General features: G+C 49.2%; 1 protein-coding gene across 17 annotated transcripts in view; it reads right to left on the bottom strand.

The window, feature by feature from the left end:
• Positions 1 to 14707, bottom strand: part of BRD9 (bromodomain containing 9) — a 105797-nt gene that overhangs the window by 84907 nt on the left and 6183 nt on the right. For 6 of the 17 annotated variants that reach the window (XM_075586375.1, XM_075586374.1, XM_075586383.1 and 3 more), the window contains exons 3-5: positions 7799 to 7931; positions 7261 to 7336; positions 2862 to 3006 (exon numbers count right to left, since the gene is read on the bottom strand). In XM_075586375.1, coding sequence (XP_075442490.1) covers positions 2862 to 3006; positions 7261 to 7336; positions 7799 to 7931 — 354 coding nt within the window. Of the gene's footprint in view, positions 1 to 2861; positions 3007 to 7260; positions 7337 to 7798; positions 7951 to 14707 lie in introns of all 17 variants that reach the window. The other 11 variants (XM_075586376.1, XM_075586385.1, XM_075586381.1 and 8 more) reach the window with 3 other exon arrangements.

Below are 14707 nucleotides of genomic sequence, written 5' to 3'. Positions count from 1 at the left end.
TTGTTCCCAGTTTTTCCAAGTGTATATATGTATGTATGTATGATATAGATTATATATAACTTTTGCCTGATGTCTGCCTCTGGATCGGGGATAAGTAGCCACTACTTCTGTATATAGTATATTCTCTGTCGCTTTTGTGTCTTGACTATTCACCATTAAGTACTGCATACTTGTATATACAGGCAGGGTGCAGAATTGTTGCATTTAGTATCCTATATTTTCAGATATAAGAGAATTCACAATATTGATACTTCGTGTTCATGATACATCTCGTTTTGTGAGATGGATATGCATTTCATGATTAGGCTTACTTTCCTCTTTCACTCATAAGTAAAAAAAAAATATCTAATTTCTGGCTTCACTTGAGTGCTGGGGACACCCCTTTGTTAAAGGCAAGTATTCACTATATTTAAAGAAATGTTCCTGGTATTTGATAATATAATATATATATATATTATCAGTTATCTATATGGAGCACATGCTCCATAGCGCATAAATGTGTATTTAATACAATCAAGGGGGATAGACAAGGGGTGTGGGGGGGAGGGGTGTGTGAAACAGGCACACTTACAAAGGTAAGTAATAAAAACAGCGACTGTGAATCACCTTGTCTGGTATTGTTTTGTCCTGTATCTGATAGTTTGTCATCCCTATGTGGATATCCATACTTTTTTATCCCATGTTCATCACTGTAGTTATTTATGGTGTTCTTCATTCATGTTCAGGGATTTCTTTAGCAATATATCGATTGTATATCATTTACTCTGTCTCCTAGCGCATTATTTTATAATGTTCACATTGTTTTATTATGTATGTTTTTATTTATTGTGTATTTGTAGCATGTATAAGTTTGATGCATTTGGTCTATTTTGGCTATCTGTTGGTTATCCTTTGTTGTTTAGATATTGCCTAGCAACATAGGGGTATTTAAACCTCCGCTATTGATTATGTGAATATCCTTTGAAAAAGTCACTGCTCTGTGACGAAACGTGTCAGGACGTTGGAGCCGACACTGCATCACCACGCAGGAGTCTGTGTTGGTCTGACAGACTCGGAGCACATGTTAAGATTTTAGGATTTTCCTGCAGGCAGTCTGGTAAGGCACCTGAGCTGCATCACGCCACCTCCAGAGTAACAGCCGACCGGATCCCTTCTGCTCACACTGAGCTTACCGTCTGAGAAAGTTGGAGCAGTCGCGTTGGCGGTGATATTACATTCACAATCGCTGGTTTTATTACTTACCTTTGTAAGTGTGCCTGTTTCTCCCCTCCCCCCCCCCCCCACCACTCCCCCCTGGTCTATCCCCCTTGATTTTACTAAATACACATTTATGCGCTATGGAGCGTGCGCTTTTTGCTTCTTTTTCTCTTTAGATCTTTGTGATTGGATGTGGTTCATCCCAAAATGCAGCCTGAACTCCTTAATTTCAACTCTCATTTTGAAAGATCTAAACATTGGACATTTATTTGGAAGAGGGGTTTTGTATATGTTTTATGTTCTGTTTGTATTGTTTGTCTTGCATCAGTATATATTTTAAATTATAATTCATGTTGTTACACCAGCGTTTCACAAATGGGGTTCCATGGAGCAGTCCCAGGGGTTCCACCATGGCTCTCCTCCACCCCTCCCCCCCCCAGCCCGCTCTCTGTTCAGGACTGCAAGATCGCACTCTAGAGTGTGTGCGTGCGTGCAGCCATGACTGTCCTGACCACCGCCTGCCCCCTCCTCCACCTGCCCCGCCGCCTCCTCACCCCCCCACTGCGGCCTCCTCCTCCAGCGCCACCACCTCCTCATCCCCCACTGCCGCCACCTCTTCCTGCCCCGCCGCCTCCTCACCCCCCACTGCCACCTCCTCCTCCTGCCACGCCGCCTCCTCACCCCCCACTGCCGCCGCCTCCTCCTGCCCCGCCACCTCCTCGCTCCCCCATCGCCTCCTCTTGCCCCGCCGCTGCTGCCTCGCCGCCTCCTCCTCTTGCCCCGCTGCCGCTGTTTCCTGCCCCACCGCCGCCTCCTCCTGCCTAGCCGCCGCCTCCTCCTGCTCCGCCGCCTTTGCCCCCCCCCGCCGGAAACCACAGGGCAGGATACAAGGTGGGCATATAGAGGGGGGAGAGCCATGGTGGCGAACGTTGGGTGGGGAGAGCCATGGTGGCGGAGGGTGGGTGGGGAGATCCATGGTGACGGAGGGTGGGTGGGGAGATCCATGGTGGCGTAGGGTGGGGGGTGTGAGATGCTGGGGGTGTATACGAGGATGATGAGGGGCACAGGGGAGAAATATTATTATGATGAGGGGTGCTGGGGGAGATATGTATTTTAAAAATGTACTGGGGCAGTGGGGTCTTTTAAAAATGTACTGGGGCAGTGGGGGTCTTTTAAAAAATGTATTGGGATAGTGGGGGTCTTTTAAAAATGTATTGGGGCGGTGGAGGTCTTTTAAAAATGTATTGGGGCGGTGTAGGTCTTTTAAAAATGTATTGGGGCGGTGGGGGTCTTTTAAAAATAATTTTAAACCAAAAACATTTTTCGCATGCGGCTCATTTCTTTTTTTGATTTTTTATCATGTGCTACGCTAAAAATATTTAAGGGGTTCCATTCTGTTTTACAAAATATAAAAGGGTTCCACTACTAAATTTAATTGGGAAACACTGTGTTACACTAATCACCTTTATATATTTGAATATTATTAGAATATCTATTTTTCAATTGATTAATCACTATCACCTTACACTTCATCTCATTATTTGATTATTTAGTTTCAACTAAATGGCGCTACATACATAATATACACACACACAATAGGCAAACTGCTTCCACTGAAGGGAAAAGCAACTGACTGATCAGCCTAAAACTGAATTTGTACTAACCTTGAATTCTGTAATGGATTTATATTCGTTTGCAGCTATTTTATCTTTCATAGTGCTAAAATCCATAGGGTGTTTTATAATTATGAAGTAACCAGGTGCAATTTGATCCGTGACTGGGAAAGCAAAAAAACCATGTGGATCTTTCCTGAAACACAAATATAAATAGGTTACTGAACATACCTGGTAAACAGAAAAAAAAATACATACAAATATGTCAAAAACAATCTTTGACAATTTGCAAGGGAATGAAATAGCAGTCTGCCACCTGCTAATGATTGACTTATGATGGTCACTTGTATCCCAGGATGTCTGGCCAATGAAGGTATCAGGAAACAGTGCTCATGTTAAGATTCAGCAGCAACGCTACCCATTCTCAAGCCTCGAACACTATCAGATAGTTCCTCTCCAATTCTTATAAGGGTTGGGTGACTTCTTAACAAAACTTTGATGCCATGAATCATGACAAATTGTTTCACACACTGATTTACCGTAATCAAAATATATATACAAGTACTAAACTAATGTGTCATACTTACATATACAATTGAACGATAACAAAAATCTCACCACAATAACGATATTAAAGCAGCAGTATACATGGATTGCTTATTTTTTTTTGCATTTCTTTTATATCTTTAGAATATCCCATTTGCCCTTTCAGGGGATGCTTAAAATTTAAAAGAAAAATTAGTTCAGGAGATACAAGCAGTTGAAATATTAAGAGTCTGGGATGTCAAAATACCCTATTTCCTCAATTCTAAGACGCATCTTTTTTTCGATTTTCACATGTCTTAAATCGAGGTGTGTCTTAGAATCGATGTATTAAAAAAACTTAACATGGTTCAGGAGAGGTCCCATGTCAGCGGAGGACGAAGTGTGCGGCGGCGGCGGCAGGAGAGGTCCCACGTCTGCAGATGGTTGAAGATGGACAATGGGCGGGAGTGCGGTGGCGGCGGCAGGACAGGTTCCAAGTCTGCAGGTGAATGAAGATAAGACGACAGCGGGCGTGCGGTGGCGGAGGCGGCTAATCTATCTATATCTATATTTTTGAAACCATTGTTTGTCCGTGTCTAGGGGCAATCACATTGGACCTTTGGCCCGTCACTCTGCCTCAGGCCAATGAGATGGCTCCCTTGGCCCACCCACCCCCGCACACCTCTCATTGGCCGGTGTGGTCTAACAGTATATACATACATATGTCTCACCCCTCTGTATTGCCCGCCCCCCCCACGGCTCTCATTGGCCGGTGCGCTCTTACCCCTGGCCACACTGCTGCTGCTGCTGCCTGAGGTGAGGAATTGCAACTGATGGAGGGGGGGGAGGGTGTTTGACCCCCCCCCCCCAGCTCCGTTTTTGACCTCCCCCTCCCAGCTCCGTTTTTGAACCCCCAGCTCCGTTTTTGAACCCCCCAGCTCCGTTTTTGACCCCTCCCCCAGCTCCGTTTTTGACCCCTCCCCCAGCTCCGTTATTGACCCCTCCCCCAGCTCCGTTTTTGACCCCTCCCCCAGCTCCGTTTTTGACCCCTCCCCCAGCTCCGTTTTTGATCCCTCCCCCAGCTCCGTTTCTGACCCCCTCCAGCTCCGTTTTTGACCCCTCCCCGGCTCTGTTTTTGACCCCTCACACCCCCCCCCACATACACAGTGACAGACACACTGACACACACAGTGACAGACACACTGACACACACAGTGACAGACACACTGACACATACAGTGACAGACACACTGACACACACAGTGACAGACACACTGACACACACACAGGGACACACACAGTGACAGACACACAGGGACAGACACACTGACACACACAAGGACAGACACACTGACACACAGGGACAGATACACTGACACACAGGGACAGACACACTGACACACACACAGGGACAGACACACTGACACACACACAGGGACAGACACACTGACACACACACACAGGGACAGACACACTGACACACACAAAGGGACAGACACACTGACACACACAGGGACAGACACACTGACACACACAGGGACAGACACACTGACACAGACACAGGGACTGACACACACAGGGACAGACACACTGACACACACAGGGACTGACACACACAGGGACAGACACACTAACACACACAGGGACAGACATACTGACACACACAGGGACAGACACACAGTAACACCCCCCCTTGACTCCTGCCTTCCCCCTCCACCCCTGCCTTCCCCCCCCCTCTCCTGCCTTCCCCCCCCCCTCTCCTGCCTTCCCCCCCCCCTCTCCTGCCTTCCCCCTCCCGCCCCTGCCTTTCACCCCCCCTCCCGCCCCTGCCTTTCACCCACCCGCCGCCCGTACTCCCGCCTCTGCCTTTCACCCGCCCTCCCACCTCTGCCTTTCACCCACCCGCCGCACTCCCGCCTCTGCCTTTCACCCACTCGCCGCCCTCCCGCCTTTCACCCACCCGCCGCCCGCACTACCGCCGCCTCTGCCTTTCAGCCACCCGCCGCCTCACACCCCTGTGCCCCACAGCCGCCGCCCTCACTCAACAGACACCTGCCGCCTCTCACCCACCTGCCACACTCGACACGCACCCGCCGCCTCCCGCCCCTATGCACCAACATCACTGACTAGCCGCCGCACCCTCTCACCACCCATCCGGCGCCTCCCGTCTCACACCCACCCGCCACACTCACACCCCTACGCACCGACATCACTGACCAGCCGCCGCACGCACTCACCAGACACCCGCTCACACCCTAGCGGGACACCCACCCACAGCCAGCACTCCACTACCCACCCGCCACCCGTACTGAACACCCACCTCACATTTTTACATCACTTATGTCACGAAATATACATTGTACTGTGGTGTGTTTATAATAAACCATTTTTAAACAACAATATCGTATTACATTTTCTTCCATGTTTCTTTTCAACTATTATAAATAATAATACCTATTACGGATTTACATCCTGGGCAACGCCGGGTATATCAGTTAGTAGATGATAATAGCAGGAGCAGAGCGGCATAGGGGAACGGCTTGGGAGATGCACACTGTAACACCGGAAATTAAACAGTGTCTGACTTCCGGTTACAGTGTGCACTTCCCAAACCGTTCCCCTAAGCCGCTCTGCTCCTGCTCGGCTCTCCTGCTATTATGATCTCCTGCCGCCGCACCCCACCACACGCCCGCTGTCTTCTTATCTTCATTCACCAGCAGACTTTGGACCTGTCCTGCTGCCGCACACCCACCCGCTGTCCATCTTCAACCATCTGCAGATGTGGGACCACTCCTGCTGCCGCCCGCTTCGTCCTCTGCTGACATGGGACCTCTCCTGAAACATGGTAAGTGAAAAAGTAATTTTCCTCGATTGTAAGGGCCAAATCGATTGTGCGTCTTACAATCGAAGGCGTCTTACAATCGAGGAAATACGGTAGATGTCTCCAAAGAGACCAGTGTGCTAGAGATTAAGAAAATAATGATTCCGAACATTAGCAGTAGAAAACCTGGCAAAGCTGCAGGTTGAGTGGAGCATACACAGCATCAGTGCAGCGAATGTGTCGATTATAGGTGGGGGCTGCATGTTGACTTGATCAGTTTGTGGGTAGAAGGGAAGTAAAAGTCCTGAAATGGGGGTCTGTGCCAAGTAGAGGGGGATGCAAGTACCCCTTGAATCTGACTGTGGGGATGAGGCGAGGATGAAGACGAAATAGGCAATTTAAAAGAGCACGCCACGCCACACCACACCACACTATTTGCTATTCTCAGACACATAAGCTCCTTTCCTCCCTTCCTGCTGCGGGTAGGCACACTCTCAGCACGGAAGCAAATGATGGAGGGACATGTCTTGTGGCTCAGAGCCAGACTTTTTTGTTGGGCAGATACTAATACTGATACTAATACTGCAGTAATAAAAAGTTAGACAAATCACATTAGCCTCAACTTTTATTACTGCAGCATTACTAGATTAAGCTCATTCCTACGATAACTGTATGATGAAGGCTTCTGCCATTACTCCTCATTCAAAGATGGTAAAGCAGAAAGAGGGTGTAAAAAATTGACAGACCCCACACAATACAAAACATTGAGCCAAATAAAGAGCACATTATGGCCTTCCTTCATATTTATATAGCTTTTCAAATCATTTTTTTTTTTTTTTTTAAACATTGATAAAAAATAGCAAGAAGGAATTCGGAGTACGGAGTTTATTTTTTTGACGTCTTAATGTACAGCAAGATCTCAGTTTCTACACGGAAAAGACCTTTTTAGTAACACGCATATAAATGTAAAATTAAAATAGGTTATTTTCCACTTTGTTTTGTGAAAGATTTATATATAAGAAATAAATAAAGAAGAAAAACTCATGTTTGCATATTTACATTCTTTCACAGGTTCCCAAACCTGATTCATTCATGTGAACTTACCGTTGCAGTTGCCGGAGGAAATATTCCAAGAGCTGTTGTATCGGGGTGCTTTCATTTTCTGCTACAAGACAATTTTCTGAATTTACCAAATTAGAGAAAACAGTACAAGCTCCCAGTAGAGAAAAATTGTTAAAAAAAAACAAAACTGCTGTGCAATTATTGCAAAGAATTTAAGGATTCATATGAAAGGTGAAGAACCCGCTTGATGAGCGTAGAGGCACAAGGCAAGCTATCCTTGAAAACAAAATAGAAATATTATGCAGTGAGAATGAAATGTATGTTAAGATTTTTCTTTTGCAGGAAAATCTTTAGTTTGAATGATATGAAGACAATATGAAATTACATACATGCACAGTTTAAGAGGATGCAGCCTTGCAAAATAATATTTTACCGGAAGGCTAGTATTCTATGTAACTACATAAACCATGAAAAAGTAGGTGTTAGCAATTGTTTATTTTCCCAGCAGGCTCCAAAGAATCTTATTTGCAAGGCTGTTTTGGTACTGTAAATACACGCTTGGCACCATTGCTAAGTTCACCTGGATGTGTCCTACATGCTCTGACTGGACGATCTGTAGGTGCTTCAACCTCCACTTTTTTCCCTGGATCAAAATCCTCTGTCTCTCCATCAGAATCACATTGCTCTTTTTCCCGCTTTCTCTTCTTCTCTTCCTGGAACAGGACAAAATGGCTAAATAAAAAATAAAAAATACCCACAAACTATTATGTAGTGATCCTTATCGCTTTAGCTCTTGGAGGACGGGGGTATCTTTGTAGGATAGTTGAACAATAAAAAGGGCCATAATGTTGCCGATTTTTATCTGGATCAAGTTAGTGCAGTTCAACTACTATATTTGATCATATCCCAAGATATATATATATATATATATATATATATATATATATATATATATATATATATATATAGGGTTTTTTTTATGTACTGCACTTACAAACTCCGCCTTAACATGTAAAAAAAAAAAATCATATAAGTTTTGTATGCATTTATTTCAAAATAAACTAAATATATATATATATATATATATATATATATATATATATATATATATCATACAGTTATATTTGCATATATATATATATATATATATATATATATATATATATATATATATATACACACATATATATATATATATATATATACACACACAGTTGTATTTACATATATATATATATCTATATATATCTATATATAGAGGGGAGGGACGGGGACAGTGGACAGGAGGGGACGGGGACAGTGGACAGGAGGGGACGGGGACAGTGGACAGGGGGGGGTAGTGGACAGGAGGGGGGGTAGTGGACAGGAGGGGGGGGGTAGTGGACAGGAGGGGGGGGGGCAGTGGACAAGAGGGGGGGGGCGGGGGACAGTGGACAGGAGGGGGGACAGTGGACAGGAGGGACGGGACAGTGGACAGGAGGGGGGGACAGTGGACAGGAGGGACGGGACAGTGGACAGGAGGGGGGGACAGTGGACAGGAGGGGGGGACAGTGGACAGGAGGGCCGGGACAGTGGACAGGAGGGGGGGGGGGACAGTGGACAGGAGGGGGGGAGAGTGGACAGGAGGGGGAGGAGAGTGGACAGGAGGGGGAGGAGATTGGACAGGAGGGGGGGACAGTGGACAGGAGGGGGGGACAGTGGACAGGAGGGGGGGGACAGTGGACAGGAGGGGGGGGCAGTGGACAGGAGGGGGAGGAGAGTGGACAGGAGGGGGAGCAGAGTGGACAGGAGGGGGGGGGCACACACACTGTGTCGCACACACACACACACACACAGTGTAACACACACACACAAAGTGTCACACACAGTGTCACACACACACAAAGTGTCACACACACACACACACACACAGTGTCACACACACAGTGACACACACACAGTGACACACACACACACGTCACCTCTCCTTCCGGCCGCCGCCATGTTACTTAGTCCGCGAGGGAGGAAGGGGGTCCTTCCGTCCGCCGCCATCTTAGGTGCCGCGTGGCAGCGGCAGGCTGCCCTGCCGACTGCCTGTCCCCGCGCCGGGGAGGGAGGTGAGTGGAGCGGGAGGGAGTGGAGCAGGAGGGAGGTGAGTGAGCGGGAGGTGAGTGGAGCGGGAGGTGAGTGGAGCAGAAGGTGAGTGGAGCGGGAGGGAGGTGAGTGGAGCGGGAGGTGAGTGGAGCGGGAGGGAGTGGAGCGGGAGGGAGTGGAGCGGGAGGGAGGTGAGTGGAGAGGGAGGTGAGTGGAGCGGGAGGGAGGTGGAGGGAGGTGAGTGGAGCGGGAGGGAGGTGGAGGGAGGTGAGTGGAGAGGGAGTGCAGCGGGAGGGAGGTGAGTGGAGCGGGAGGGAGGTGAGTGGAGCGGGAGGGAGGTGAGTGGAGCGGGAGGGAGTGGAGCGGGAGGGAGGTGAGTGGAGTGGAGGTGAGGCGGGGAGGTGAGTGGAGCACCGGGGAGGGGGGGAGGTGAGTGTGATGGGGGGGGGGGAGAGGACAGAGAGAGAGGTGTGTGTGTGGTTTTTTTTGGACCTTTGGCCCGTCACTCCGCCTCAGGCCAATGAGAGGTGTGGGGGGCGGGCCAAGGGGGTGGTGTGAGTGTGTGAGGCCAATGAGAGGTGTGCGGGGGCGGGCGGGCCAAGGGACCAATGAGATTGCCGCTAGGGACAGGGAACACAGTGAAACATACATACATACAATGCTTTCAGAAATATATAGTAGAAGTAGATATAATCAAAAAAGAATAGACGATACCGTTCTGTGGCTAACAAAATGCTTTTATTCTTGCGAGCTTTCGAGATACACTGATCTCTTCTTCCGGCGATGTTACAATGAATGAAGCTAAAAAGGGGGTTTAAACTTAAAAACAGTGCATACTGGAATGTGATCTGTGATGGAAGACAATCCCTCCCTGTGCAGTATTATGGCTAGAGGTGATAAAATGTCCCTAAATGTCAGTGGTGTGTGTGTGTGTGTTCTTCTTGAATACAGACAGAAAGAGACAAGCGACAGGGTACCTTTGGTGGTCAAATATAACCCACACCTAGAAGTCCTACGCAAGATCACCAGGAAACTACAACCCATTCTCCAGGAAGATACAAGACTGCAAAAGGTCTTCCCTGAAACACCCTTATTATCATACAGACAACCCCCTAATCTCAAGAAAAGGATGGTGAGGAGTAAAGTATTCAACAGTACAACTGAATGTGGGACAAGACCATGCCAGGACGCAAGATGCAAAACATGCGCAATGGTCCACACAGCGGGCACAATACAAATACCACACAGGAATCTGGACTACAAAATCAGAGGAAAGTTCACCTGTTCCTCCAGCAATGTCGTGTACCTCATCATGTGCATGAAATGCCCAGGGTGCTGCTACTACATAGGTGAGACAGGACAGGGGCTAAACAAAAGAATGAATCTGCATCGCCACAGCATCACAAGCGGAACCAGAGATAGTCCTGTCGGCGAATGGGTCCGAATTGTTGGTGATTTGTGTAATTTTTTCTACAATATATGTTTATTTTTCACAAACCTGAGTGCTGTCTGCTGATTCCCGTGCAAACGGTATCGTAAGTTTATCTACTTATTATGGGACATGCACCTACCTAAATGAGCTATATGGGAGTGCCAGCTGTTATATATATATATATATACACACACACACAGTGTTCGACAAATAGGCATAACCACACTCCCGTGGCGAGTGGATTTAGGCTGCTGGCGAGCCGTGCTGCGACTCTATGAATTCCCCTGCTCGCGCCAAATCTTTTTTTAAATTTTTTTTAATAATAAATAATCCCCCTCCCTGATTGGGTTGACGCAGGGAAGAGGGCCTGCAGGCAGCTCTGGGTTAGCCCCTGATCTCCTCCCCCTCCTGATCTCCTCCCCCACTGCCCCCAATCCCCGCTTGCTGCCCGGGGCGGGAGGTAGGCTGGGGGGGTCCCCGCTTGCTGCCAGGGGCGGTAGGTAGGCTGAGAGGGGTCCCCGCTTGCTGCCCGGTGCGGGAGGTAGGCTGGGGGGGTCCCCGCTTGCTGCCCGGGGCGGTAGGTAGGCTGAGGGGGGTCCCCGCTTGCTGCCCGGGGCGGGAGGTAGGCAGCGGCGGTGTCCGCCTCTAAAGGGGGTGCGGCGTCCGCTTGAGGAGGGGGGTGTGCTGCGGCGGCGTCCGCTTGGGGGGGGGGGTGTGTGTATGCTGCGGTGGCGTTCGCTTCCGCTTGGGGGGGGGGGAGGGGAGTGTGCTGCGGCAGCCGCCTCTGGGGGTGGGGGGGGGGGGCGGCGGTGGTGCCTTGCAGTGGCCCTCCTGCCGTGCTGAGGCCCCCGCTGCCATGTGCAACCCCTCCTGCCGTGCGGAGGGCCCACTGCCGTCATGAGCAACCCCCTGCCTTGCGGGTAAGTGTGTGTGTGTGTGTGTGTGTGAGTGACAGTGGGTGAATGTTTGTGTGTTATAGTGTGAGACAGTGACTGTGTGTGTGTGACTGACTGAGTGACTGTGTGTGTGAGTGAGTGTGTGTGTCTGTGCTTGTCACCCTCTCCGTCACCCTCTCCCTGTGTCAACCTCACTCTCTCCCTGTGTCACCCTCTCCCTGTGTCACCCTCACCCTTTCCCTGTCGCCCTCACCCTCTCACCGTCGCCCTCACCCTGTGTCACCCTCACCCTGTGTCACCCTCACCCTGTGTCACCCTCACCCTGTGTCACCCTCACCCTGTGTCACCCTCACCCTGTGTCACCCTCACCCTGTGTCACCCTCACCCTGTGTCACCCTCACCCTGTGTCACCCTCACCCTGTGTCACCCTCACCCTGTGTCACCCTCACCCTCTCCCTGCCGCCCTCACCCTCTCCCTGCCGCCCTCTCCCTCCCTGCCGCCCTCTCCCTCTCTGCCGCCCTCTCCCTCTCTGCCGCCCTCTCCCTCTCTGCCGCCCTCTCCCTCTCTGCCGCCCTCTCCCTCTCTGCCGCCCTCTCCCTCTCTGCCGCCCTCTCCCTCTCTGCCGCCCTCTCCCTCTCTGTCGCCCTCTCCCTCTCTGTCGCCCTCTCCCTCTCTGTCGCCCTCTCCCTCTTTGTCGCCCTCTCCCTCTCTGTCGCCCTCTCCCTCTCTGTCGCCCTCTCCCTCTCTGTCGCCCTCTCTGTCGCCCTCTCCCTCTCTGTCGCCCTCTCCCTCTCTGTCGCCCTCTCCCTCTCTGTCGCCCTCTCCCTCTCTGTCGCCCTCTCCCTCTCTGTCGCCCTCTCCCTCTCTGTCGCCCTCTCCCTCTCTGTCGCCCTCTCCCTCTCTGTCGCTGTCTTTGTCTCTCATTCTCTCTCTGTGTGTGTTCTCTCTCTCTCTTTCTCTGTGTGTCTCTGAGTGGGTGCGAGAGCGAGAGAGTGGGTGTGAGAGCGAGCGAGTGGGTGTGAGAGCGAGCGAGAGAGTGGGTGTGAGAGCGAGCGAGTGGGTGCGAGAGAGAGAGTGGGTGCGAGAGAGAGGGTGCGAGACCAAGCGAGAGAGAGTGGGTGCGAGAGCGAGAGAGTGGGTGCGAGAGCGAGAGAGTGGGTGCGAGAGCGAGAGAGTGGGTGCGAGAGCGAGAGAGTGGGTGCGAGAGCGAGAGAGTGGGTGCGAGAGCGAGAGAGTGGGTGCGAGAGCGAGAGAGTGGGTGCGAGAGCGAGAGAGTGGGTGCGAGAGCGAGAGAGTGGGTGCGAGAGCGAGAGAGTGGGTGCGAGAGCGAGAGAGTGGGTGCGAGAGCGAGAGAGTGGGTGCGAGAGCGAGAGAGTGGGTGCGAGAGCGAGAGAGTGCGAGAGCGGGTGAGAGAGAGAGAGAGCGAGGGTGTGAGAGAGAGCGAGGGTGCGAGAGAGAGCGAGGGTGCGAGAGAGAGCGAGGGTGCGAGAGAGCGAGGGTGCGAGAGAAAGAGAGCGAGGGTGCGAGAGAGAGTGAGTGTGAGAGAGTGGGTGCGAGAGAGTGGGTGCGAGAGAGAGAGATAAACATACGATACCGTTCGCACGGGAATCAGCAGACAGCACTCAGGTTTGTGAAAAATAAACATACATTGTGCAGTGAAAGAATGAAATGCCCATACTAATATACCCCCTCCCCCAAGTGCATAACAGCACAAGTTATTCAGTTTGACAGGTAATTGGGCTTTGATTTTAATTATGGTGATTGTTTGGTTCTGTTAATTTACACGTGTGCACCTGGGGGGAGGGGGTATATTAGTATGGGCATTTCATTCCTACACTGCACTACCCTGAGGAAGGGCCCGTTTGTGGGTCCAAATTGTTGGTGATTTGTGTCATTTTTTCTACAATATATGTTTATTTTTCACAAACCTGAGTGCTGTCTGCTGATTCTCGTGCGAAAGGTATCATACATATACACACACACACACACATATATATTACACACACACACATATATACACACAAAACATACACCTCAAGGCATAAATCGCATACTACACAGGGGAGGGATAGGTTTCAATCACAGATAACATTCCAAGATGCACTGTTTTTAAGTAAAACCCTTGCTTGCTTTATTCAATGTAACATCGCCGGAAGAGATCAGTGTATCTCGAAAGCTTGCACAAATAAAAGCATTTCGTTAGCCACAGAACGGTATCGTCTATTCATTTTTGATAGATACATATATATCTATATATATATAGATATATATCTGTATCTATATATAGACCATACGATACCGGTTGAAGCACGACATCAAGGGACAGCACACAGGTAAGTTGATCACAAGTTCTTTGTATTGAAAAAGAGACACAAAAACAGACGTTTCGGTCCCCCAGTTGGACCTTTCTCAAGGTGGTGCAATTGAATACAGTGCAGGATACATATATATAGCCCAAACCCCAGTGCTGCTCAAAAACATCAATCACAATTAATTGACCTCACCGGCCTGTGTAGCCTGCACACAGCATATCAGCAAGTAATCAGTGGCCATTTTGAATATATTAAGTCAATCTGCAGGTAAGCAGAGATGAATAAAAAGGCTGGAAGGGAAATCAAGCATGTGTAACACCTAATGTGCTCACCTATAAAGTGAAAAAAGTGTGTGGGAATAAAACATATATATACACATATGGATGACGCAGCTGGATGGAATCTAGGTCAGTCAGTAAATTACTGAAGCACTCAGCCCTTGGGCACGTAGTGTTGGGCAGTGTGTGAAACAGATTGCAATATGTCAGTCAGAAAACCACACTAAAATAATAAACTAGTGACCATCATGCAAACAATGTCACAAAAAAGATACATTTCAAGACCAATCCATTTAGCATAAGAAATGTGTGACACACTCTAAGGAAGCAGTGCAACAATGTTGATCTTAAACACATGGAGCCTGGAGTGCCTAGCATGTTAACTATGAAATATTCAAAACATATATAGTTAGTGCAAAAAGACAAGAAATATCTGCATTGTATATTAGTACATATTGGCTGTATAGACCCCCATGCTATAGCGGTTCCCCCTGCCG

Source organism: Ascaphus truei, chromosome 2 (assembly GCF_040206685.1).
Source record: "Ascaphus truei isolate aAscTru1 chromosome 2, aAscTru1.hap1, whole genome shotgun sequence".
Lineage (NCBI taxonomy): Eukaryota > Metazoa > Chordata > Amphibia > Anura > Ascaphidae > Ascaphus > Ascaphus truei.
Note: the sequence above shows the minus strand (reverse complement) of the source record. Positions and strands in the feature narration are given on the sequence as shown.